The sequence below is a fragment of the Dendrobates tinctorius genome, unplaced genomic scaffold (assembly GCF_039654945.1).
Source record: "Dendrobates tinctorius isolate UK_male_01 unplaced genomic scaffold, ASM3965494v1 ptg000147l, whole genome shotgun sequence".
In the NCBI taxonomy this organism is placed as follows: domain Eukaryota; kingdom Metazoa; phylum Chordata; class Amphibia; order Anura; family Dendrobatidae; genus Dendrobates; species Dendrobates tinctorius.
In genome coordinates, this window is record NW_027361814.1 from 24,562,517 (window position 1) to 24,589,998 (window position 27,482).

A 27,482-nucleotide genomic window follows, 5' to 3' on the forward strand; every position below is an offset into this window, starting at 1 on the left:
CTGACCTGGAGAATCATTTTGCTCGGTCATTTTTTTATCACCCAATGGACGTGGTAAACATACAATCCCCCAATACAATGTCAGCGTTACGGGGGGGAGGGAGGGGGTGTCACCATTTTACTGCACTTGGATTATCTCCTGTTTTTCAGCGCTCTGTACGGTAAAGTAAATGTAGGGAATGTCAAAACTAAAACTAGTCCTGGCAAAGCAAGTTATACGGCTATGGGGGGGTGGAAAAATAAAAAGTTATGGGCCTTGGAAGGAGAGGAAAAAAAAAAATCGAAGGAGCAAAAATGGAAAACTGGTCTGATCCTGACGGGGTTAACGTTACGTAGCTTGTGAATAGTACGATTATTCAATACTAAACATTATTATTTCCAGCGTCGCTCGCCTTAGATATTCACATTATGTGACTGAACACAGATATCAATATAAAATTCAGGAAAAAGTCTTTTTTTTTTTCTAGAAAAGCACAATTACATTGCTAAAGCTTGTTCACTTACGCATGCGCAGTTGATACTTCATACTCCAGTATAGCATCTCAGCGGAGTGTTTTGCTTACGCTAAACACGTACAATATTACGTACGCATGCGCAGTTGATACTGGTACTATCAGCGCAGTGGTTTGCTGACGCCAAACACATCAGATATTTATGTACGCATGCGCAGTCTATACTCCCACTACGCTAAATACGTAAGATATTTACCTGCGCATGCGTAGATGTAGCTCTTGACGTCACCGGAAGGCCTAGTCCTCCTTCCTTCTCCCCCGTGCAGCAGCAGGTTGCGGCCGGTCAGTTCGCTCTCGCAGCTGTCGGTCTCCTGTGTTGTTTCTAGCCAGCGCCATTTTATCCCGTGTGACAGACAGCAGGAGGACATTGACCTCTCCCTTGTAGCTGAGCCCGAGGAGTCCCGTGTGTGTCGTTAGGGAGCACTACGCAGTTTCGGCGCTGGTTTATGCGCCTTGGCAGGACGTAACTGTCGTCCATCGTCGCATCCGATATATATCGGGAGAGAGAGGTTGAATCGCGATCTTTTGTTACCATGGTGAAGAAGAACAGCATCCCGGATAGGTGAGTATGGCCGGTCCGCCATGACGTTACACATTGATCTGCTGGCTCGGCTCCAGGGCTCTCTGCTCTGCATTGCTGGCTATGGCCTAATGTAATTGGCCGATCTAGGAGCCTGTAGAACTACAGGTCTCAGCATGCACCCTACCTGATAAAGGGCAGAGGCATGAAATAGGGCCCCCCCCCACCTATAAGGTACGTATATGTGTCCGGAGGTAAGTATGGCCACGTGCACACGTGACGGCGATGTGGTCAGTATGGACGGCGAGCGCTCGGGCTGATGATCTGTGCGCCCCGGTGATCAGTGGCATCTAACCTCCTCCAGGGCTCCCGTCTGCTACCTCTGACTTTATGTAGGCGCTTAGAGGGATATTCCCGGCATTAAAGGGTCTGTCCATGCGTGACTCGCACATTTACGGTCAGGTGCTGGAAGACACGTTTGGCTTCACTCACTTGAGGCAAAGTGGAACCTAGTTGTCAGGTGACCACAAATCTGGGGTGACATAAGTCAGCTCGCATCTGTAATGCTGTGAAATCGCAACAGCATGCTTACACCTAGCCATAACCCCTTTAGTAATCCGTTCATGCGTCCAGTAATCATCCACTTGAAACAGATCTGGTAAGAAAAAAAAATGGCTGTTTCCATAGACTTCAGTGTTAAAAAATTTAAAAAAATCCTGTTTTTGTCCTGCTAAAAGAACTTATTCCTACTGGATTTGTTTTAAACAGATGATTAAGGGGCATGTGAATTTAGCCTAAATTATCCCTACATAAAGGATCAGTGGTGGTCCCAGAGGTAAGACCTCCACTGATCTGCAACTTGTCCCCTATTCTTTGGATTGGTGATGACTTTTAATAGTGGAAATATCCCTTTTTAAAAAATGAAGAAATGCAGCCTTTATCCTATATAAGGCATTATGCATTACATGTGTAGATTGAATCCCTTTTGCTGTGCAAGAGCAGGCCTTCCCCTTAAATTGAAGCGAAATCACCAGAAAGAAATTACAAAAACTTTTTCAGCAGGTCATGCACACAGGATAACTCTCGGCACAATGTTCATTTGGCTTTAAGCTGTCTCACGATTTCCCCATACACTTGAACTCTCCACTGAGCTTTCATGCATTTTCAATGGGGGGGGGGGGAGTAGTAGTGTAGCCTGCCATACACATTAGATGGTTGTCTGAAGAGCGATGCTTCGCTAATCGCTGGGTGACAGCCATCTCAACAGACTCCCTTATACAGAAAGGCTCGTACGGCTGAGCGCTCCTGTGTTCTTTGAGAAAGCCACCAACAAACACGTCGTCCAGCGGCTTATCTCCAGGAGAACAATGCGATCAGCACTCTAAAATTGGACATGTCTCCTGAGGAGCCGGTGCCCTTATTACTAGACAGTCATAGAAGCATCAGTGGTTTCAGACAGCATTAGTGTGTGGGGCCTTTAGTCACTGGCAGCATCTTATCTTCCCCGATAACAAATGAATCGGACATTGAAATTCCAACTATCCGATACTTCTCTTTCCTGTTGGGACCCCCATATACATTAGTGGGTTCAACTGACTCTTATCTCTGGCAGCTGCTTAACTCTTCTTGAAACCAGAGATTTGGCTTGATGACTTCTAACATTACATATGAGGCTGTAAGTTTGGGTCAGGAAACCTACGTTCACCTCTGGACGTTACACATAAGACACTTGTGTGAAACCGGCCTAAAGCAAACTTGTTGTAAAGCCCATGTAGACTGACAAAAAAGCGTTCTCGAGGCAGTCCCCAGCTATTGGCATGATCAAACAGCCCAAAATGCTTGTTAGTACGGTCGAATAAATGATATTCTACGGGAACGCTCGCTCTAAACAGTCCAGTAAATAATCGCTGATCAACTTGTTATAGTCGATTGGCGGTCAGTTAATGACCTGCATCAGCCTTAGGGAAAGAGCCATTAGCCTATAGTGGTAGAGAAAGCACCAGATACTTTGCCCTGATTCAGGCTGCCCGGAATAGTGGGCAATGTGAATGAGAGCCTGGCTGTACAGGTTTGAAAATATAACCTGAAGATCCGTCGTGAATCATAACAGTAGACTTGACCAGTCCGGCAACGTCCCCGGGAAGCTAGAGGTGATTGACAGGTCTTGTCAATAGTGAGAGGCCCATCGATCGTCTGTAGCAGAGCTGGAAATAAGTACCGCAGGGCTAGTTTCTGGCTATGGTCCCTGGATGGATCAATTTCCTGCAGTCGTTCCAGGCTCTGATTCATGTCGCCCATGGTTTGAGCAGCATGAATCGTGACAGTTTCTCTTACGTTCCGAGTTCTCTGATCACTGCGGCCACAGATTATCAGAACAGCTGTTAGTTATCGGCCATATTGACCAAATCATCGCAGCATCTCTGGCAAGCTTGCCTTACAGGTTAGTATTGACTGAAACCCTATTCCCCAGTTTTTGATTATTTGATGCGCTGCAGATCCATGTGTAACCATGTCTAGACTGTGTCACATTTTATGGGTTTTAAACCAGTGATATCCCCATAAGGTGAGCTATGGGTAAGTGTCTGATCATTGCAGACACTTGCAGTATAGCGATACCTATCGGGGAGGAAGCGGATACCAACTGTATATTACTTACTGAATTTTGACAAGTCTCGTGAAGGTATGTAAATCATGCGTGGAAATGGGTTTTTAGGTAAGTTTATATATTTTGCAGGGCTCATGTTTAAAGCCAATGGCTTTCGTTGTCCTAACAAGCATGGCAGGCATCATATATGGCCTCTAGGTATATTTCCACAACTAAAGAGGTTGCCCTGGACTAAACTTTGATCATGTATTTATAGGATAGGTCACAATTTGAGTTTGAGGGATCTGCAATGTGACACCTCCACCGATCAGCTGAAATCTGCTCCAGCAGGGCCAGATCTAAGCAAACTACGGAGCAGAACACAGCAGCCCGGTAAACTGTTTAGTGGCCGATTCCAGGTAGAAAAGCAATGTACAGGGCGGCCGGGCACTGGGGCTGCTGTGGTCGGTTCGGTGCGGTGCTTACATATGACTGCTGCTGGAGCATTATTCTACTGATTGTAGGGGGTGATGTTCAGCGTCGGATCCTGACCAATCTCTATTGATAACCTTGTTCGTCATTACAGCCCCTTTATCTTTTTGGGGTGGTTTCTTTTCCACACATGGTATATACTATCACTCTTAGTTCACTACTTCTGCTCCATATGTTACTGTTGGACGGTTGTCTTGCTGTTAGTTACACTACATTTTTAGGACCTTTTTGTTACCATTTGTCCTGTAGGAATAAATCCTATTATACAGTGAAGGCCAAACCTAGTTGGCAAGTTTGGATTGAGATATTGTCATGGTTGTTGGCTTATAAATAGTGTAGTGTGGATGATTTGGGATACTCGTTACCTTGATGAGCTTTCAATCTTGCAGCCTTCATAAAGGATATTCTTAAACCTCTCGCGATCATTGAATCTATTGAACAACAGACAAAGCGCCGTCAGTTATGACCTCAAGCCTTTCTTTGTAATGTGTTGGTTGATTCCCTGGAATACTGTACAATGCTATCTGGATATTTGAAGTGACTGAGCCAAGTGGTCACCTTGAGGAGAGGACCCTTATCTCTTTGTGCCGAAACAAGAAAGCTGCTCCACTGAACCCACCATGTACATTGGATAGCCAGCCATATTTTGGAATGAATGGCACGCAACACCATGTCACTAACCAGGGCTGTGGAGTCTGTAAGCCAAACTTCCGACTCAGACTCCTCAATTTCCATGACTCCACATCCCTATCTGGAACAGCCGATCGTGGAGGGGACAGGCAGACTTCACTTTGTAAGGATCCAATGAACTTGAGGTAGCAGTTAGGCAAATCAGCGGTCGTCCGACAGCTACATCACCCGACTCTACCTTATGACTCATCATTGCTCAGCTTGGCTGAGAATGTGGCTTATCTAGCGGGAAAACTAAAGGTTCAGGCGCCTCAAATCAAACATTCTGATCCTTCTGTCCCCTAACAGATGATGTACGGAGGCCTCCATTTTAGAGACGAGCGATAAATTTGCAGCTGTCAGGTTGATATTCTGTCACCTCTGGATAGGACCCCTGCAAACTGCTTCCCACCCTTTGCCATCTCCATCTTTCCTTTTGAGTAGCTGGTCTGGCACGACGTCGTGTGCATCACGCTACAATGATGACATTTAGGCAGGCCGTCTAATCAAGAGGTGCTGGAGATTCTGGCAGATGATAGGTGGATTGCAAACCTCTTGTCTAGAGATCTTAGAATATTGACTTGACTTCACTCATGTCTTCTCCATACACATCGGTCACCTTCCATCTGATCAGTATGGAGGAGGGCTTCATTCTTAAAGGGAATCTGTCACCCTCCCTCGCGAGGACTAGTGTAACATTGCTATTACTTGTATGCCCATATTAATAGGTCATATACATCCCGGGGGGTGACAAATTCCCTTTAAGTCACTATATAGTAAACCCATAGAGCGCAATCAGTATCTTAAACCATAGGATTTTTTGATCTCATTACTGTGGCTATGTCCAAAAGACGTGTGTGTCTGTGTGTAAAATTCTTTTAAGGCTCCCATACACATTAGGTGGCTTCTCAACGGTCATTTGTCCCAACACTTCCCCATACACAGGAGCACTCTGCAGCTTCAGACATCTTTTAGTCTTGCATAGGTGGAATAAGTGCCAGATTATCAAATAATCTGGACTATTGGATGGTTATACAAACGTATGTAACCAGTAATCAAAAAAGGAAAGAATCATCAGAAAATACTCATTTTTATTACGTTACGAGGAATTGTCGTTTTGTATTTTTGGCCAAATCAGCAACCCCACCCCCAGCACGTGACCTTGCCTTTTTAAAAGTTCTGTGCAAGACTCTTCTGTATTATGGGAGCGAATTCCTCACTTTTTCAGGCTTAAAAAAAGACAAAATTTGAAAGTTTTTACTGTACTTATGCAGCGTCAAACCCGCAGCTGACAGATGTTGCAGCATGCGTTCCCAGACGCCAAGGGTTCACCCGCAGAGACAGACATGTGGCACGTCTTTCCATACCGCAGCATGTCGATTTCTCTTGCTGAGACGCTAGTCTCTGCAAGAGAAATTTCACCCATAGAATGTATTGTATGGTTCAGCGAACACATGCTGATTTACCTGCGTTCTGTAGACTGCAGCGCTTTGGACACAGCAGCCATGCATTGCGTCCAAAGCGCTGCTACTTCCAGATCGTGTGCGCCCGGCCTTAAGGGTGACAGCCAATAGGATCACTATGACGCCAGTAAGTGGCGCAGTTATATCAGAAATCTACTGCAGCTCATAAGTGTTGTATTAGCAGACGTGTGTTTTTCTTCAAGACTTCCTTGATCGGCCCCTACATCTGCATTCACATCGCACTTTGAATTTTTGTTCAGTGAGCCTTCTGTAGCATTAAGCATCCATTGACCACATGTCTTTGGGTGGAGGAATTGGCACCTCCCTACCTTTTTATCTGTTTTTCAGAAAAGTAAACCACACTGTACTTTTTTTCTACTTGGATTTATATTGGGTGCACATGTCGGGAGATCTTGACCTATGTTCCCTACATAAAGCGGAAGCATTGTGTAAGTATAGCTTAAACTACCTATCCCTGGCTCTCTTACCAACTAGTTCATCTGGGTTCCATATAGGCCTCAGGACAGTGTATTTTACTAGTTTAGATGGTTTCCGTAATTTTTTGCTATTTAGTTTTGTGCAGGTGTCCATTATTTTTTTTATTTTAATTTTGTGTCCGTTTTGTATTATTGTTTTGCCCTTAGTCGTTTATAATCTGTAAAATTAGGCTCTGTTCACATGTTCCATTTTTGCAGCGTTTTTCTATGCTTTTTTAATGCAAACTTACAGCTGCGTTTCACAGTACCAGTAAATTCTGAGATTTCGGAAGTCTAAGGTTAGTTTCACACTAGCGTTACAGGGCGCAGCGCACGGCCGCCGCTAAGCTCCGCCCTCGGCTGCACCCCCTCCGGTCAGCTTCTCTGATCGCATGACGCTGCACGTGATCAGCGTACCCTATATTTAGTGTTGGGTACGCTGGTCGTGCGCTGGCCCTCTTTTGCCGGTGCACCCGCCCTTTTGGCGATGCGCCGAGTGCACAAAAATGCAACACAGTGCGTAGGCGGCGCAGCGCCAAAAGGGCGGATGCGCCGGCAAAAGTGTGCCAGCGCACGACCAGCGTACCCAACGCTAAATATAGGGTACGCTGATCGCATGCAGCATCATGCGATCAGAGGAGGAGCTGACCAGAGGGGGCGCGGCCAGGGGCGGAGCTTAACGGCAGCCGTGCGCTGCGCCCTGTAACGCTAGTGTGAAACTAGCCTAATGCACATAGCTTTTTTTTTTTTTTCTTCCTGTATTGTCAAAAAGCTGCGTTTTTGCAAAATGCAGACTGTCAATTCTTTCAGTGTTTTTGCAGCGTTTTGCGTTCGTTTTTCATTAAAAGCAGTTAGTATTGCAAAAACGCAGGTATCTGCGTTTTTGGTAACAAAACACGATGACGTAGAAACTGATGATGTTTTTTATGCACTAAACTTTATCAGCATGCACAAGAGACAAATGTACCCTGGCAAAAAAAGTAAGCAAAACCTGCTTTTTGTAAGCAGCTTAAACGTTGCATAAAAATACAGCAAATACTCAGCATGTGAACATAGCCTTATGGTGGGGTTTTTTCCTTCCCCCTTTTCTAATGTTCCTTGCAGCATCACTAGAGAGATATATATTTATACTAGCAGTGGGCCCGATGCTATCGCATTGGGAGGGCAGTGTATGTGTGGGGTGTGTCCTGCAGCTGCCTGCCCACCCACCTCCGTGCAGTCACAGCCAGCAGGAAAGACGGTGGTTTGCGGCCTGTGCTGGACATGCACCACCAGAGGGCGTGCGCACCCCATCTCAAGCACAAGCCGCAGTCTTTCCTGCCGGCTGTGACAGCACGGAGGTAGGTGAGCAGGCAGCGGGTCCCAGCGGGGGGGGGGGGCCAGCGTGGGTGTCCCGCTGGTGGTACTGCGGAAGACCTGGTACCACCAGCAGCGGGTGCCATATTTGGAATACCCATCACTTTGGCATTCCGATATGGCGGTCGGCGTACCTCCGGTGTTGCGTAGTGGATTGTGCGATTCGAGGACGTCCGGACGGAACTGGATGACGGACAATTTTAGGTAAGTATATAATATATACTATATATTCTATCTATAATGTGTCAAATGAACCTGTTCTACAGCCAGCCCTGCATCTTCCATATCTTTTTTTTTTCCCCATATGTATTTCTACCCCCTTAAGAGGACAGATTTCCATATATAGTTACAAGTGCATGTTCACCTCTCCACTCGGTCTGCAAAGCAAGAACTCTTGGCTCTCTAGTTAGTAAGGGTCCCAGAAGTTAGTAGTTCATAGTATACCCTATGGCTGTCGGATAGGGATGTTAACAGATGGACATGTCGTGCATAGGAGGTGCGCAGCCCTCGACCTGCCCCATTTCCCACAATTTCTCCAATAAATGCGTGTCTCATCAGTGATCTTACAAACCATGTAACAAATCTATAGTTTTGTTAATAAAATGCTTATAAACTTCACTTGTGTGTGTTTTTGTTCTTGTATGGGACCTGTAAATCTGTCTTGGGTGCAGTCAGAAGGCCGTATAAATCGGAACACAGTGCTCAGACTGGCCCGCAGCTCTCCTTGCCCATGTGTGACAGCTTTGTGTGTTTCTATGCCGCTGTCACGCTCAGGTCAGGAGAGCCGCCGGCCACTACGAGCATTGAGTTCCGATTTCGGTCCGAAGAATACTGCCGTCTGACTGCGCCCTTAAAGGGAATCTGTCACCCCTTTTTTGAGATATCATATAATGATATCATTCAATTGTGTGTCACATAAGGATTCTCTTAGTACTTTCGCTTCCCCCTGAACCCGCACCTTTCATGCATAAATATCTTTTTTATATCGGTTCAGATGTATGTAAACTGCCACTGTCCGGTCCGATGGGTGGGGCTTATTCACCTGCGCCCCCCCCCTCCCTGTCTTGCTCTACATTAGAAGAAATGCGCAGAGCATGACAGGGAGGGGGGGAGCAGGTGAATAAGCCCCGCCCAGAGGACAGTGGCAGTTTACATACATCTGAACCGATATAATAAAGGTATTTATGCATGAAAGGTGCGGGGTCAGTGGGAAGCAAAAGTACTAAGAGAATCCTTATGTGACACAATTGAATGATATCATTATATGATATCTCAAAAAAGGGGTGACAGATTCCCTTTAAGGGTCGTTTCCAGCTTAACAAATCTATGTAGTAAGTAAAGTGGCTTACTACTACTTATCAGTATTAGGCAAGTTTCCCGTATCTCTGCCATGTGTCCCACTGCCAGTTATGGCTAAAGGAGTGTGTGAAGCCTGCTGATTGCTTATTTCAGTAGCTAAGCCAGTCCCCTTCTCTACTATTTGTGAAGAGGGTTAGCTTTTGCAATATGCACACCGCTCCGGTCACATGTCAGCACCGTAGAATAATAATAATAAAGTTTATTTATATATAGCGCCAACATATTCCGCAGCGCTTTACAGTTTAGTAGAAGCTGTCCTATGAGCACAGGACTGAAAGCGAGGTGACCGAAACCCAGGATGGAGTGTGAACAGTGAGGATCTTGACTTAATAAACCTGTTAGTAAGTTCAATAACTTACTAATGAAATATTTAGAGGTCTTGAGACCCCCACTGATTCTTAAACCGGAAAGCCAAAAGTCCATAGTGTGAATGAGTTAGTGAGAATGTATGACCATTGCTCTATTAAAGGGCTCGTCTGGGACTTTACCATTGATGGTCAATCCTTAGCATAGGTCATAAATGTATGATCAGTGGAGATTCAACTTTCGGAGCCCCCCGCCGATCATTTTTTTCATGGTGCCAGCAGCTGCCGCAACTGCTCAGTTATGAAGCTGCACAGTTCCATCAATACCAACCCCTATTGATTCGGATGTGCAGTACCTGGCTCGGCCACTATACAGTTAATGGATCTGAGCAGTTGCAGCCACAGTGAACAGCGCTGCCACCCATCAGACATTGATGACATGTCCTAAGGCCACGTTCAGTATTTGGAAGCCAAAACCAGGAGTGGGTGATAAATACAGAAGTGGTGACGTGTTTCTATTATACTTTTCCTGGTTTTGGCTTACAAATACTGATGTAAAATACTGAACATGGTCTAAGGATAGGCCATCGTTCGGACTGTCCTTTTCGCTGTCTCCAGCTCATATAGAGCAGTACTGGCATATACTGTTGCTAAATTCGCACATCGGACAGCCCCCCCCCGTTCTCATGTTTGGCAGGGATCCTGGTGGTTAAACACAAAGCGATCAGACGTTTTCCTGATTGTGTATAGGTGATATTTGTTTATGGGACAACCCCTGTGTTATGTAACTTGTATGATTTATGTAGGTGCCCTGATCCCGCTCCATCCCAGGTCCCGGCCACCTCCCGTCCAGCCCAGTGCATCTTTTCCTGTTGCGGCCTATAACCAAAACTGTGTGAATGTGATTGGCTGAGTAAATATTTCATTATCTAACCCAGCCAGCTTCCCCAATGAAGGGACCTGCCTTAGCTATTCAAATAAATTAGCTGGCCCCATCACACATCTCTAGCCAGGACCAGGCAGGTAGTGTCTATTGGAAGAACAGTGAACTCCGCATAATAGTCTGTATTAGTTAGGCCTGTTTCACACTTCAGTTTTTTGTGTCAGTTAAAATCCACCAAAAAGGCGGAATGCGGATCCGTTTCTAACTGATGTGAACGGATGCCACCGGATCCGTTTTTTTGACGGATCCGCCGAATGAAGAATTTTAAAGGAACCGCTGCCCGGGAAGGGGAGAGAGAGAGAGAATTTTTTCTGTCTGCCAGAAATGATTTCAGGGTTAAATTTCCACCTGACATCACTCCTCTGGGCATGCGCACTATAAAAATGCGGATCCTTCAGCACAAAAAACGTTACATGGTCCGTCCAGGCATCTCGGCGGTCGCAAAAAAAATTGACGGATTCGCAAAAAAAGTATCCCAACGGATGGCCATCCGTCAAGATCTGCCGGGAATGCAAATCAATGAGGAAAAAACGGATCCGCCCAAAAAAAATGGCGGATCCGTTTTTTTTGCAAAAACGGCGGATTTTGACTGTCAAAAACGGAAGTGTGAAACAGTCCTAAGTTGTATCCTTTATGGTTTGAAGATAATGTAGCCATTTTTTTCAGTTAGAAAAATTCCTTTTAATGTGAAGCTGGTCTTGTTGCCCATAGAAAAGAAAAATAGGCTTTAATTTCCCAAGCTACTAATAAAAAATATTACTGTCATAGGTTACTGTGGCAGATTTAATAAATTAAGGCCAATATTGGTTTGGAATGTGTCTTTAATTTACTCCTATAAAATGTAAGCTCGTGTAAGGCTAAGTGCACACGTAGCAGAAAATTTCTGCTCAAAAACCTGACTCCCTTCCCAGAAACCGCGCCTTTTTTGTCTTCGTCTCGGTTTTTGCGTGGTTTTGATGCGTTTCTTCCGGCGCGTTTTCAAAACGCATTGAACTAGCCAGAAACGCTGAAAAATCCGCAAAATTAATGAGCGTGCTGCGTTTTTTACCGCGATGCGTTTTTTCACGGTAAACGCATCAATATGCACAAAAAGTGCAAAATGCATAGAAATTAATGGGAAGCTTATTTTTAGCGGTTTTATAGTCAAAACAGCTAAAAAAAAAACGCTGTGTGTGAACACAGTCTAAATGTTAGAATGTCTCAGTGATGACATGGAGTTTGATGTGCTGAGCTCACCATCACCACCAATTGCTGCAGTAAAGGGTGCAGTGTTGTGCTCCTTGGACTCTTGTCAGATTTACTGGGGCTATGGATAGTATATTTAGTATTTAGCGTTTTTAGGCTATGTTCACATGTTGCGTTTTTACTGCGAGTCTTCTTGCAAATTAAAAGCTGTTTTTTTTTTTTTACAGTACCAGCAAAAGCTGAGATTTGCTTTTTTTTTTTCCCTGACTGAATTGGAAAATTGCAGTATTTTTGAAAGCTGCAGCGTTTTCGCCCACAGATAGCAATGAGTAAGTGCAAAAAAAGCTTTCATGAGATTTTTGCTGAAAAAAAACCAATGCAGGTATAGCAGAATGTGAATCCTTTTTACTTGGTCATTTTAAGCTTAAACCGTAATGTATTGGTCTCCTCACCCGATTATACCTGTTTAATAAAACTTGTAGTAAAACTAACGTGTTAAGTGAGCAATGCCTGATCAACTGGATGACCGATCAATGTGTGAAAGTGAACAATGCCCAGCCAACTCAATGCCTGACCAGTGTGTTAAGTAAACAATGCCCGACCAAATTTTTCATGAACCCCCTATATCCTTAGTTTACAGTTGCACTTCATACATAATCCAGCAATTTGTTCAGAATTGTTGCTATTTTTCATATATAAAAATACTTTTTCCACTAAATAATTTGATCAAATTGCCCTTTTTTTTTCAAAGAATTTTGTATGGTCTTACATACAGCTCTGGCAAAAATTAAGAGACCACTGCACAGTTTTATACAAAATCAGCTTCTCTACATGTCTGACTTCCATTCCAGTGTCAGTTGAATTCCAACCTGATACACCTCATTCTACTTAATGTGATTCTGATTAGATGATCACCTGAACCAAATCTTATTTAATGGAGGAAAGTATAAAAAACCCTGCTGTGGTGTTCACAGTCCTCTTGCAATAGGACAAGCTGGATGGATAAACAAGTGCTAGTAATATCCCAAAAGTAATAGGAATGAAAAAATAACTTTATCCATGCCAAATGAGTTAAAAAGAGAAGTCTTGAGTGAGGAAAAGAAGGGCTCAATTCTGGCTTTACTAGCAGAGGAATACAGTGAGCGTCATGTTGCCTCCATCCTTTAAATTTCTAAGACTGCAGTCCATTACAGCAAGGTCAAGCAGCAGACATTGGGGACAAAAAAGCTACAGACTGGCAGAGGGCGACGACTCTCCACTGACCAGGATGACTGTCATCTTATTCGAATGTCACTCAGCAACTGCAGGATGACATCAAGTGACCTACAAAAGGAATGGCAAATGGCAGCTGGGGGTGAAGTGCACAGCAAGAACAGTTTGTAACAAGCTCCTAGAGGCAGGGCTCAAGTCATGTGTAATGTAAAGCTAGAAAAAAAGCTTTTCATCAATGACAAGCAAAGGAGAGCCTGACTGAAGTTTGCCAAAGACCATAAGGATTGGACCATAGAGGACTGGAGTAAGGTAATCTCTGATGAGTCTAATCTTCAGCTTTGCCCAACACCTGGTCATCAAATGGTTAGGCGGAGACCTGGAGAGGCGTACAAGCCATAGTGTCTTGCACCCACTGTGAAATATGGTGGAGGATCGGTGATGATCTGGGGATGCTTCAGCAAGGCTGGAATTGGGCAGGTTATTCTTTGCAAAGGACGTATGAATCAAGGTTTTCCTGGAAAAATAGTTGATTCCTTCTGCACAGACAATGTTCCCCAACTCTGAGGACTGTTTTTTCCAGCAGGACAATGCGCCATGCCACACAGCTAGGTCAATCAATGTGTGGCTGAAGGAACACCACATCAAATCCCTGTCATGACCAGCTTAATCTCCAGACCTGAACCCCCGTGAAAACCTCTGGAATGTAATCAAGAGGAAGATGGATAGTCACAAGCCATCAAACAAAGAAGAACTGCTTACATTTTTTTTTTTTTTTACCAGGAGTGACATAAGGTCACCCAAAGGCAGTGTGAAAGACTGGTGGAAAGCAGCCAAGACGCATGAAAGCTGTGATTAAAAATCATGGTTATTCCACAAAATATTGATTTTCTGAACTCTTCCTGAGTTAAAACATTAGTATTGTTGTTTCTAAATGATTATGAACTTGTTTCCTTAGCATTATTTGAGGTCTGCAAGCCCTGCATTTTTTTATTTTCACCACTTCTCATTTTCTAAAAATAAATACAAAATTTATTGCTTGGAAATTCGGAGACATGTTGTCAGTAGTTTATAGAATAAAAGAGCAATTTACATTTTACTCAAAAATATACCTATAAAGAGAAAAATCAAGACACTGAAAATTTTGCATTGGTCTCTTAATTTTTGCCAGAGCTGTGTGTGTGTGTGTGTATATATATATATATATATATATATATATATATATATATATATAATTTTCAATTCTCTCAGTACGTGAAAATCGGATTCATTGACTTGCATAGTGAGTGTGATCCAGATATCATCAGATGCAAATCGTGTAGGCTGTGATTTTATTTCACCGGACTGCCTCTGTCCAAAGGAAAGAAAAAATTGGATTTGTGAACAACCTCCTAGAATAACATTGGTCCAAGTGCGATCTGATGTTTGCTGGAATCGCATTCTGACTGAAAATACACTCATCTGCACGAGCACCTAAAGAAGTGTGCGTATTGGGAATGATTCACTTTTCAGCTGATAGTAGTGCTGGTTATGTAATGCTTTGCTCTTTTTTTAATCACTGATGGCAAAAAATAATTCTAAAATGAAAAAAAATGTACAGTACAGACAAAGTTTGGACACACCTTCTCATTCAAAGAGTTTTCTTTATTTTCTTGACTATAAAATTGTAGATTTACTCTGAAGGCATCAAAACTATGAATTAACACATGTGGAATTAACAAAAAAGTGTGAAACAACTGAAAATAGGTCTTATATTCTAGGTTCTTCAAAGTAGCCACCTTTTGCTTTGTTTACTGCTTTGCACACTCTTGGCATTCTCTTGATGAGCTTCAAGAGGTAGTCACCGGAAATGGTTTTCACTTCACTGGTGGATACACAGCTGATAGCCCTACTGAATGGACTGTTAGCTGCTTTTTTTTTTTTTGCCATAATACAAATTCTAAGTAAAGTAAAACGAGTGGCCATCATTACTTTAAGAAATGAAGGTCAGTCAGTCCGAAAAATTGGGAAAACTTTGAAAGTGTCCCCAAGTGCAGTGGCAAAAACCATCAAGCGCTACAAAGAAACTGGCTCACATGAGGACCGCCCCAGGAAAGGAAGACCAAGAGTCACCTCTGCTGCAGAGGATAAGTTCATCCGAGTCACCAGCCTCAGAAATCGCAGGTTAACAGCAGCTCAGATTAGAGACCAGGTCAATGCCACACAGAGTTCTAGCAGCAGACACATCTCTACAACAACAGTTGAGGAGACTGTGCAGCAGGCCTTCAGTGTAAAATAGCTGCTAGGAAACCACTGCTAAGGACAGGCAACAAGCAGAAGAGACTTGTTTGGGCTAAAGAACACAAGGAATGGACATTAGACCAGTGGAAATCTGTGCTTTGGTCTGATGAGTCCAAATTTAAGATCTTTGGTTCCAACCACCGTGTCTTTGTGCGACGCGTAAAAGGTGAACGGATGGACTCTACATGCCTGGTTCCCATCGTGAAGCATGGAGGAGGAGGTGTGATGGCGTGGGGGTGCTTTGCAGCTGACACTGGGGATTTATTCAAAATTGAAGGCATACTGAACCAGCATGGCTACCACAGCATCTTGCAGTGGCATGCTATTCCATCCGGTTTGCGTTTAGTTGGACCATCATTTATTTTTCAACAGGGCAATGACCCCAAACACACCTCCAGGCTGTGTAAGGGCTATTTAACCAAGAAGGAGAGTGATGGGGTGCTACGCCAGAGGACCTGGCCTCCACAGTCACCAGACCTGAAACCAATCGAGATGGTTTGGAGTGAGCTGGACCGCAGAGTGAAGGCAAAAGGGCCAACAAGTGCTAAGCATCTCTGGGCACTCCTTCAAGACTGTTGGAAACTCATCAAGAGTGTGCAAAGCAGTAATCAAAGCAAAAGGTGGCTACTTTGAAGAATCTAGAATATAAGACATATTTTCAGTTGTTTCACACTTTTTTGTTAATTATATAATTCCACGTGTTAATTCATAGTTTTGATGCCTTCAGAGTGAATCTGCAATTTTCATAGTCATGAAAATATATAAAACTCTTTGAGAAGGTGTGTCCAAACTTTTGGTCTGTACTGTATGTGTTAGAAACACAATTGGACTGCTAAATAGGACTTGGTCCAATAGCCACATCCATAATCTGTGGCTGCTAGACAAGCCTTGCAATATGACTTAGGATAAAAAGCCAACCCAGAATCTCAATTTGCAGACATGGTGTTTCTGGGTTTTGCCCCTCATCAGTGTAAAGTATGAGATCTGATTTAGCCAAGTGAAAGGCTCTGGACTGGGGTCTATGGGGTAACATTTTGCCTTATGGAGAATGACAAGCCAAGCCTGGCATGCCAGAGTGAGGGGGCTTATGAGCCATGCATGTAAAATACAACTATTGCTTACATAATGCTGAATGTCATTATAAAGAGGCACTGTAAGATGGATTCCTGTGTATTATAAAGCAGCAGGAAGAGGAGGATATAACAGCAAATGAGGTGAATTCTGTTACAATGTCCTGCGACTGTCCAGTATGTAGGAGAGGCTCCGATTAAAGGTTTATGCAGATGTAGGTGGTTTTTCGCGAACGCTTTCGGTAAGTGTTTGGGATCAGATTTTCATCAGTGTTTGCAGTAATAACTGACACTGTCTAAAGTGTTAGCCCGGTTTTTGTTATATGCAAAAAAAAGGGTTTATGAAGCTTCTAGCAAACGATCAGTGAAAAACGGACCACAATAGGTTGGCATCAGTGTGCTTTCCAAGTATTTCACAGACCCATAAACTCAGCAGAATTTTTTGTTTTAAATTTTTGTTTTATATATATATATTTTTTGCAGATACTTGACATATAAACAGTCCCATAGTGTATGATCCATTTTTAAAAATACAGCTAGAAAAGGTACATGAAACATGTGTCTGAATGGGACGTAAAAGTGCATGTAAACTGTGATTATTGTGAATGAGCTTGTAGTGTTTGGGGTGATCTCTTAAGGTTGGATCTCAGCAATTGCCTGTCCCTGCCCTGATAATTATGAGCCGAGTGCATGCATAGAAAATAGACATCAGATACAAAATCAGATGCGTGCTCTTCTTTATTAGTACAAAACAAAAGATCATGTAGCAGGAAGAAGGCGTCGCACATCTTCTAAGCAACCATCATGTATGTCAGTCTGTGATTGGTCCATGTTAGGTCAGTTCCTTATATAGTCTTCAGTGTTACCCCCTTCACATTCCAAGGATTCCTTCCAGGGCGTAGTTCCAGGATGCAGACGCCATCTTGCCACACCACATCTGAACTAGCTTATTAAAGTTTAATAATGTAATTAGCCATTCTTTCCTTCACAGTAGGAACACTGGTTTCACAATGTTACAGTGAAAACAATCTGCCAAACACCTAAATGAATAAGCAACACACTCGTCTGTCTGGAGAAATGATTTTTAAAAAGGTTTAAAAAAAACAATCCTCATTCTCAGCAGCAAATCATGGTGTAAACTAAGACTTGTGCTGCCAAGAACAAGGCAGCCTATGTGCACTGAACCATGTATTACAAAGTGTGCATCGTCTGCCTGTGTGAAAAGGCTTATTAAATCTTGTCAAACCATTCGAGTAGCCTAAATGGATCCATTTTACCGACAGCTGATTCATTTTCTTCCACATGGAGCCTTTACAAGCAGCACTGTCCTCTTGCAGAATAAGCTTTTAGAAACAGCTGTATCTTCCTCCTTTAGCCATGCGGCATAATTCAATAATAATTAGTAAAATTGTGAATTGACTCTTAAATTTTTGCGCTCACTCAGGTTAAATTTACAGTAAGGCCGACTTTCCACTTCCAAATTTCATGGTCCATGTATGAACGCTACAGCTTTGTAGACAAAAGCAACCTGGAAACCTCTGTCCGTACATGGACCGTGAAACTTGTGTGTATCGCGTTTGCCCACCATGCGTAAAGTGAGCACTTCATGTGCGGATGGTACCCAGGGTCTTGAGGAGAGGAGACTGTAAAAAATAGAATTAAAATGAAAAATAGGGATATACTTACCCTCTGTCGGCCCCAGAGTCCTCCGGCCCTCATCGGCACTGCCAGCAACTTCCGTTCCCAGGGATGCATTGCGCAAATGACCTCTGATGATGTAGCGGTCTGGCGTGACCGCTACGTCATCGGAGGTCATTCACGCAGTGCATCCCTGGGAATGGAAGTTGCCGGCAGCGGCGATGAGGACCGGGAGGACTCCGGGGGCCAACAGAGGGTAAGTATATCTCTATCTTTTATTTTTTTTTCATTATTTTTAACATTCTATCTTTTACTATTGATGCTTCACTTGGAAAAGCGCTAGCATTCTGCAAGCTAAAAACGCTTGTGTTTTGCGGGAAAACGCATGCGAATTCCGCATGCGTTTTACCCGCGGCGGGGAGTTGAGGAAATCCTTAAGCTTTCATGGAAAACTGTTCGACAAGCAAGTTTTTTTTTTCCGGGTGACTTTTTATGCTTTTCCCATAACTGATGTCAACTTTAAAGAGTTTCTACCAAGTTAGTACATTATCCCGTACAGGACTGCTGGAAATGGCCAAGCACTGTACTCGGCTGTCTTCAGCAGTTCCATAGATAATGATTGGAGTGAAGTATGTATGCTCGCCAATCGGACAGCCATTTTCGCCTTCACTTGGGGTTCCAGAGGTTGGACCCCGAGCTTATCAATGTTATTCCTTTATGCTATCAATAGAATAACTTTATAGAAACACTTTTAATGTTTAAGGGAATCTGTCACCAGGTTTTTGCACCTACACTGAGAGAAGCATAAAGTAGAGAAAGAGACCCTTCCAATGATGTCACTTACTAGGCTGCTTGCTGTAGTTTGTTAATCTCCTGCTGATAAACGATGATTTTATCACTAGAGGACTAATAAACCTGCTGCCATGTAGTCCTCCATATTTATGAGCTCCGCATAGCTACATGACTCACTGGCAGATTACTGCCTGTGCACTGTGTAGACAGGAATCTGTCAGAAGTGTAGCCGATGTGGGATTTAGGACAATATATAAAATACATATAAAAAAAAGAGAACCCAGTAAATCAAAATTTGCACAAAAGTCATATAATGCTCTGCAGATAAAATGCCTTACTTAGGCTAGTTTCACATTTGCGTTTAAGGCCGCAGCGACGGCCTGCGCACAGCCGCCACTAAGCCCCGCCCCCTGTCACGCCTCCTCCAGTAGCTCCGCCTACGGGCGCATGACGCTGCATGCGTCCTGCGTCCCCTATCTTTAGCACTGGGGCCGCAGGCCGTGCGCAGGTATGCGTTTGGCGGCGCATGCATCCTTTTGACGCTGCGCCGACCACACCAAATTGCAACAGGTTGCGTTTGGTGCTGGTCGGCGCAGCGTCAAAAGGACGCATGCGCCGACCAGCACCAAACGCAACCTGTTGCAATTTGGTGTGGTCGACGCAGCGTCAAAAGGATGCATGCGCCGCCAAACGCATACCTGCGCACGGCCTGCGGCCCCAGTGCTAAAGATCGGGGACGCATGCAGCGTCATGCGCCCGTAGGCGGAGCTACCGGAGGATGTGCGGCAGGGGGCGGGGCTTAGCGGCGGCCGTGCGCAGGCCGTCGCTGCGGACTTAAACGCAAATGTGAAACTAGCCTTAGTACAGTGTTTGGGGGAGAAAAAAAAGCCACTGACCTTAATACTGAAATGTTATGTATGTAGTCTTGTATGTAATACTAGATGGAGGCCCGATGCTATCTCATCGGGAGGGCGGTAATGTCACAGGGGACAGGCTTTGCAGCATTGAGAATCTCTCCCCCCATGTGCTCACCCACCTATCCACCCTCTTTCCCCATGTGCTGTCTTCTCCCGTCTGTACTCTCTTCTTTGACCTGTCTACCGCATGTGCTATCCCCCTTGTCTGCTGTCTCTCTCCTTCCTGTGCTGTGTTCTCCCCTCATGTGCTGTCCTGTTTGAGCTGTCTCCCCCCTGTGTGTCCTATTTCCTATCTGTGTCTGACCGTGTACAGAACATACCACAGCTCCTGGGCAGGGGAGGAAACAAAAGACAATACTGACATTACAGCAGGAGATCGCAGAGGATACATTTCGTGAGGTAAAATATTGTTTAAAAGCAATCAGTGAAATATTTTACCTCACAAAATGAATCCTCTGTGATCTCCTGCTGTAATGTCAGTGTTGTCTTTTGCTTCCTCCCCTGCCCAGGAGATGTGGTATGCTCCGTACGGTCAGACACAGACAATTTTTAAAATGAACTTGTGTTCGTGGGAAAACCCCTTTAATGTGAACAGCTTCCTCTGCCTGTAGACACGTTGCGCTTTTGCCGCTGGTATCAGCCAAATTATTCACTGCGCCTGCGCGAATTCCATGACTGTGTTCCGCTGGTGGTATCGCGCATGAGGCTGCTTGAGTGTGTACGGCGTATAGAGTGTGTGTATGGTGCGACGGTGTTCCACTGGTGGTACCACGCAATAGGTTGGTACCAGCAGCAGTTTCATATTGAGACACCCATCATTTGGGTGTCCCAATATGGTGGTCGGTGAAATTCCTCCGCTTGGAATTCTGGGATACGGTGACATCTGGACAGAACAGGAAATGAAAACATTACAAGGCATTTATATAAATAGATCTTTGTTGCCTACTATTCGGACCACACCTTCAATATTGTAAAAGAGAAGCTGTGCGCCCGAGGAGTCTTACAAAGTGACGTCCAGCAGGATACACCGCCCAAACTGTCAGCGTTCCATCCGTTTGGGAGAAGGCAAGTTGAGAAAGGGGAAAGAAAAAGGGGACGATCAGCATCAAGTTGGGTGAAAAAGTCCAAAAATCGTGTACATACCAGGAAACAGCCTGAAGACTGAAAATGTCGAAGACTCGTTTTTGTACCCACTTCAATTCGACGGCAAAAGTCACTTGATTTTACATATTATACATTTTACTGAGAAATTTAGGGGTTTTGCCTCAATTAGAGAAATTTCCATCAGATCACAAGGGAATATTAGTAACTTTCTCTCATGGGGTATCAGTTTGAGTGGTTGATCCGAGCTATAGAGGATGGTAAACGGCAACTGTTGGTTTGTCCCAATGTACGAGTTGTGCGGATGTGGCCTAGAAATACACATGAACATTTTGATGGTGCTTTTTGAGACTAAGGCAGCAGAGGATCCAGCAAGAAGAAAACTGATCACTTCCACACCAATTCCTGATCAATCCTTGCTTTGTATAAGGCCAGTCTAAGCCTATTTTTGCACTGCTCTCTTGGCATTAAAACAAACCCCGCTGTGTTCGAAATGTGTTTTCTTGTTTTTCACCACATTTTTGCAGTGTTATTTTGGGGCAGAATGCATGCGTGATTTGTCTAAAGTACCGTACATGTTTAATAAAGCGAGTTTTATTCAGCAAAAATGCTACAAAAAAACATAGCAATATCTGTTTTTTGTACCGTGCTTTCTATGGGTGAAAAAAAAAAAAAACACAAAGAATCCGACACCCTACAGATTTAAAAAAAAAATCGCAGTTCTGAGTCTGAGTTTCTGAGGAAGAAAAATGCTTAAGATTTCTGAAATTTTTGCTGATATTTATATAAATGCAACTAACGGGGCCTAATGGATTTTATACACAAGACCATTTTTTGGGGGTGGGGGTTTCTGTAGTTAATAAATTTCACCCTTTGTCGCCATCAAAAATTATGGCAAATACCATATTTGAGCAATACTTTGCACTTTATTTTTCTTTCCATCACTTGCAGCACTTATCTCAAAAGTAGGCAGAGCTGAGTAGAAGCGGTCAGGACTACGTCCAGTCCAACGATCATGCTATAATATACACCCTCAGATGACATGGGTTTACCGTATTTTTCGGACCATAAGTCGCACCCCAAATTTTCAGAAGGAATATTGGGAAAAAAATTAATGCGTCAAATGGGGGTCTGTCTTACAGTCCTGAATTCATCTTTCCCGGGGAGGATCGGCAGCGCTGGTGGCAGCAGGAGGCGGGCGATTCTTCTGGTGGTCCGATGCTGCAGGGCGATGATCTCGCTCCCATCCCACCCTGGTGCGGCAGTGCCTCCTGGAAAACGGCCACCGGAGGTTGAGACCTTGGCTCCAAGATCTCGTCTACGAGTACCGCTAAAACTACTGCACCAGGCTGGGATGGGAGCAAGATCATCGCCCTGCAACGTTGGACCACCGGAAGAATCTCCAGACTCCTGTTGCCACCACGCTAACTGTAAGTACATTCCGACTATAAGACGCACCCCCGTCTCCTCCCCCCCCCCAAAAAAAGAAAATTGGGGGGGGGGGGGGAGGGAGTGCGTCTTATAGTCCGAAAAATACGATAGATTTTTATTTATACTCCAAACAATAGACTCTTTTTTACTAAATTAAGCACATATCACACTAGTGGTCTATTTGTTCATACATGTGCTCAAAACGCTGGATTTATTCCATTCGACTTTATGGGAATAATATCTGCAGCTCGTCCCCTTTGGAGGGGCCCTTGCTTCTGGATCAGCTGAGCTGCAGATCTCTGTACTGGAAAAGGGAGTACAAGTCCAATATAATGAGAAAAATATTAAATTTATTAGACATATAATAGTACTGACATAACCACATAATTACAACAAAAGGATCAGGAATTATGAGCTGCTTTAGTCCTAAAGATTAAATGTAAAGTGCATAGTGCTTATGGTGGATATGGGCCATATAACAAGGAATCAAAAAGTAAAGGGAGGTCACACTTATGCGGCGCTGCATAAGTCCTGGTGGAATTCATTATGGGTAAGCACGATTGCGTGGGATAAGGGGGTTTCTTCACAGGATGCGCACCTGGTTGTGACCTCCCTTTACTTTTTGATTCCTTGTTATATGGCCCATATCCACCATAAGCACTATGCACTTTACATTTAATCTTTAGGACTAAAGCAGCTCATAATTCCTGATCCTTTTGTTGTAATTATGTGGTTATGTCAGTACTATATGTCTAATAAATTTGATATTTTTCTCATTATATTGGACTTGTACTCCTTTTTTTTTGTGTAACATGCTATGTAGGAGTGTCCATCCTCAATTCCCCTTGAGTCAATGCTACAAAGTATGTGACTCTATTAGGGTATATATTAATTGGTTCCATATGGTTTTGTTTTATAGATCTCTGTATTGGGTTGGTCGGCACTTGCAGATAAACCCTAACCTTTTTTTTGGCTGATGGATAACGCATTACTCGTTGCAACTTCAAGGATTACATTGTTAATAAATTAGAGAGAGAGATGACACTGAGAAAATACATCATGTCCTATGTAATTGTTTAAACAAGAGGCGATAAATATTTTGACATGAAAAAGTAGAATAAATACCGTATATGGTTGAAATGCTAAATTCACTGTTTTTCTTTGACAGATGGCGCTCTTTGAAAGCAATAGGACAGCGGGTGCCAGGGTCTCGATTTATTGCCTTCAAAGTACCATTAAAAGGGGTAAGAAGGAGTGCAGGAGGAGCACCAGTGAATATATACTATACCACGTGTGTCACAGCAATAATGCAATGCTAGGGTCCTGGTCCTGCAGCAATTAAGGGCATATTTTCCCCTTGAAATGCCAAGGTCAGCGTCACTAGAATGTGAAACGTTGGTCGTCGCTTCCTTCCATGAACACCAGTCATTAGTGCAGATTATATTCCTCGGACCGCATGCACAGCTTTGCCTGCTCATACGGACAGCACCGCATCTGTCCAATGGAGGAATACAGATTGCACTTTGGTTTCTGATCTTCCTTTGAACTGAGGCGATCCTTCTATTTTCCAAGACACCCCTAGTACACTCCGATGGATGATCGGGACCACCATAATTAATGTGTATGGACCCCTGTAGGTCGGCTATATACATGAAAGTTGAGGGGGACCCGTGACCTGTTTCATGATGCCCAAACCACAGGTGGCATGATTGCCGTCAGGGATATTATTGTCAGAAATGATCCAGAGTTTCAGAGAAAATATTCAACAAGTGACCATAGCAAGAGACGAGACTAGTCCGGCTCTGCCTTTGACCAGCTCTTCCTGGCTCTGCTCGATTTGAGTGACAGGTCTCTTCCAATCCCCATAGGGAATGAATGGAGTGGCGGTCAGGTGTTTTAACTATCAATCTCTTTTAATGCTCCTTTTTAAATGGGTTTGCCAGACACAAAAAGAGACATATATTTTTGTAACAAGTCCCCTCCCTAACCTCTGTTAGCTTTTATTTCTTTTTTAGCTCCCCTTCAATCCCCTGCAGCCATTCTTGTGTCCTGTTATAGTTTCCTGCCAGCTCTCCTGTGCCAACTAAATTTACCAATGTGTTTTGCTCTTTGGCTTCTCTGCCTGAGCTGTATCTGTCCCACACCTTACACATTCCCACCCTCTGTGCCCGCCCTCTGCATCTACAAAGAACCATCCTGAGACTCCTAATAGTCTCAGGATAGAGAAACCGTGTAGGCAATGACTTATCCATCTCAACACTCCCTAGCATGCACTCGCCTGTATTTTGTAATATTACAGGTGGGGACACTGGCATCACCCAGGTGTGTACTGCAGGGTAGCCATGAATTAAATAATGTATTTATTGTAATGTAATCTTTCACTCTGAAACGCCCAGGACCATTCTCTCTGGCCAGATGTTCATGTTGCATAAGTCTACAATTGTCCCTCTTTTAACTGCTTCAGGCTTAGACAGCTGTGAAGCTGCTGAAAGTGATCGGTCCGTTCTTCAGCCGCCCACTAGTTTAAACAATTAAAGACAAAAATTCTCTGCGACCAAAAAGACGCCAAAGCCAAATACCGTCGGCGGTTTCCTGAACAGTCTTCTGCTTCAAAAACATTGCTGATCCTCCAGCATCTAAAGGAGGACGTGAGCGCATAACCCTAAGCTTAGTTGTGTTATCTGGGATTGGTCCAATCTGACAATGTCACTCTTGCACCAGAAAAGAACGTGCACCCCAGAGTAGATAAAAGGTAACTGGACTGGCTAATGTTTTTCAGGATTGAACAAGTATATAAAGTGTATGTGACAAGCCCCACTATTTGCCATTGGGGTGAGGGATTGCTCCTTCATTGAATGGCCGCCGTCACGGTCCTTGGCAGAGCTTCCTTCCATCTCCCTTTGTGTGATTGACAGCTCATGACTAACCTTACATACATGGTAGCACTCACCCCTTCCACATCCATAGGATATTTTCTGCAGCTGTTATACTCTTACACATAATATATTTTTGCTACATATTGCATTTCTCCAGCCTGTGAGGAGTATCGGCTATACACGTCATCCTTGTGTCTTCCTTGCAGATCAATAATCAGCGTGTAACCCAGACCCAGAAGTTTACACCTAAAGATTTACTTACCTCAATCCGTTCACAAAATGAAGAGCTGGGACTGATCATAGACTTAACTAACACTGAACGTTACTACACCACAAAGGTAAGAGGAACAATTTCTGTATCAAGTGAGACACCCCTTAACCACTTCACGATCTTTGACGTACCTAAACATCATGGTCGGATAGGGGTTCCCAACCTTAGATGTATCAATGCATCTTGGCGATCATGCAGACACAGAAGCTGTGACCGTCGCCAGGAGCTCTGCTTACGTGACTGCCGAGACCCATTGCCAGGGGCAAGTGCCCGCACCGCGCCCGGCTGTTTAACCCCCTAAATTCTGAGATGTCGATTGTAGCATTCGGGAGGCTAAGGCTAAGTTCACCCTTGCGTATAGCTGGTCTGCGTACGTCCTCCCTTAAGCCCGCCTACTTCCGCAGGCATCCTGCGTACCTATCTTTAACATTGGGTATGCAGGGATATGCGTTGCATGCGGATGCCATACGATAGTGTGAACTTAGCCTAAGAGCGTGAGGGGGCTCCCTCTCCCGCCGAATCGGCTCCCCCGATCGTTGCCATGGCAACATGAGATCATCATAACTACTTCCAGGTCAGCCAGCTACAGCAAGCCTGTTGGACCATGCCCATGCTCTAAGAGGCATTTGTTAGTGCAGCACTGATGGGTATAAAGCATTGCAGACTGATACAAGTTAAGGTGCCATAGAGAGACTAAGTAGAAAAAAGTTTATATATCGCAAATAAACATATTTTACCCATAAATACGTATATTTATGTAAAAAAAGAATAGACAAAAAAAGTACTCATTTGGTGTCGCCGCTTCCAGGGCAACCAATCTATAAAACGTTAACCCCCTACAGTGAACACTGTAAAAAAATAAATAAAAAGGAGGTAAAAAAAAAACTATGCTTTTTCATGATACCGTCGAACAAAAAGTGGAATAAAATGCAATTAAAAAGTCTAAATGTAAATAAAAATGGTATTGATGAAAACGCCGTCTTGTCTTGCAAAAATTAAGCACGATACAGCTCCATCAGCGGAAACCTAAAAAAAACTTACAGCTCTCAGAATAAAGCTATGCAAAAATAGTTCTTTTTTTTCTATAAAAGTTTTTGTGTAAAAGTTCCAAAATATAAAAAAAAGTTATAAATGTGATATTGCTGTTATCATACTGACCCTAAGAATAAAGCTGCCTTATTAATTTTACCACAAGGTGAACAGCATTAAAAAAAAAAAAAAAAAAAGTTCATAAATTGCTTGCTTTTGTTCATTCTGACTCTCAAAAATTCTGATTTTTGAGAGGCAGAATGAACAAAAACAAGCAAGAAAGCGATCAAAAAATGTTTTGTGCCCAAAAATGGTACCGATAAAAAATGTCAACTCTTCCTGCAAAAAAACAAGCCATCAAGTGACTTTGTCAATCGAAATATGGAAAAATTATAGCTCTCAAAATATGGCAATGCAAACACTTGTTTTTTGCAAAGAAAAGCAGCCAAACGGAAAAACCCAATGTAAATCTGACATCACTGTAATCGCACCGACCAGACGAAAAGTCGTTTAGTCACTTATACTGCATGAGGAATGGTGTAAACAAATAAGTACAATACTTAACTTGCTGAAGATTTGTTCATTCTTCCTCCCAATGATCTCAGTAAGGCATGCACAAAAGCGCAACCGATCACAGTTTTGAGCACTCCTGAAAAGGACACCGCTGAACAGAGGTCTGACCGAGTCCAAAGTAACTCTGCTTCCTCATTATATAGTGAATGGATCCCTCTGGGGTTTCATCTGAATGACGTCACTTGGAGATTTAGATGATTTAGATGAAAACACCGATGTAAGTGCTCAGAGTAGAGCGCCGGATAAATGTGATCCCAAACATTATGTAAAATGTTCTCAAAACCTTAGAATCAATCCACAAAAAAACGCAGGTCCGTCACCTGTCAATGGAAATATAGGGGGCTTCCATGTTACTGGTAGCACAAAGGTACTGCTGCTTGTTTCTGGCAAACACCCATGGAGTCAAATCATCACTACACCTGTAGATAAATT

At 43.6% G+C, this 27,482-nt stretch overlaps 1 protein-coding gene across 1 annotated transcript in view; it reads left to right on the forward strand.

Moving 5' to 3' along the window:
- Positions 1–733: 733 nt before the first annotated feature.
- The window catches only part of LOC141049783 (uncharacterized), a 36,954-nt gene continuing 10,205 nt past the window's right edge, over positions 734–27,482 (forward strand). The window contains exons 1-3 of the mRNA XM_073546547.1: positions 734–1,073; positions 23,470–23,545; positions 25,384–25,515. Of these exons, the coding sequence (XP_073402648.1) occupies positions 1,045–1,073; positions 23,470–23,545; positions 25,384–25,515 (237 nt within the window). The 5' untranslated portion in view covers positions 734–1,044. The remainder of the gene's footprint in view (positions 1,074–23,469; positions 23,546–25,383; positions 25,516–27,482) is intronic.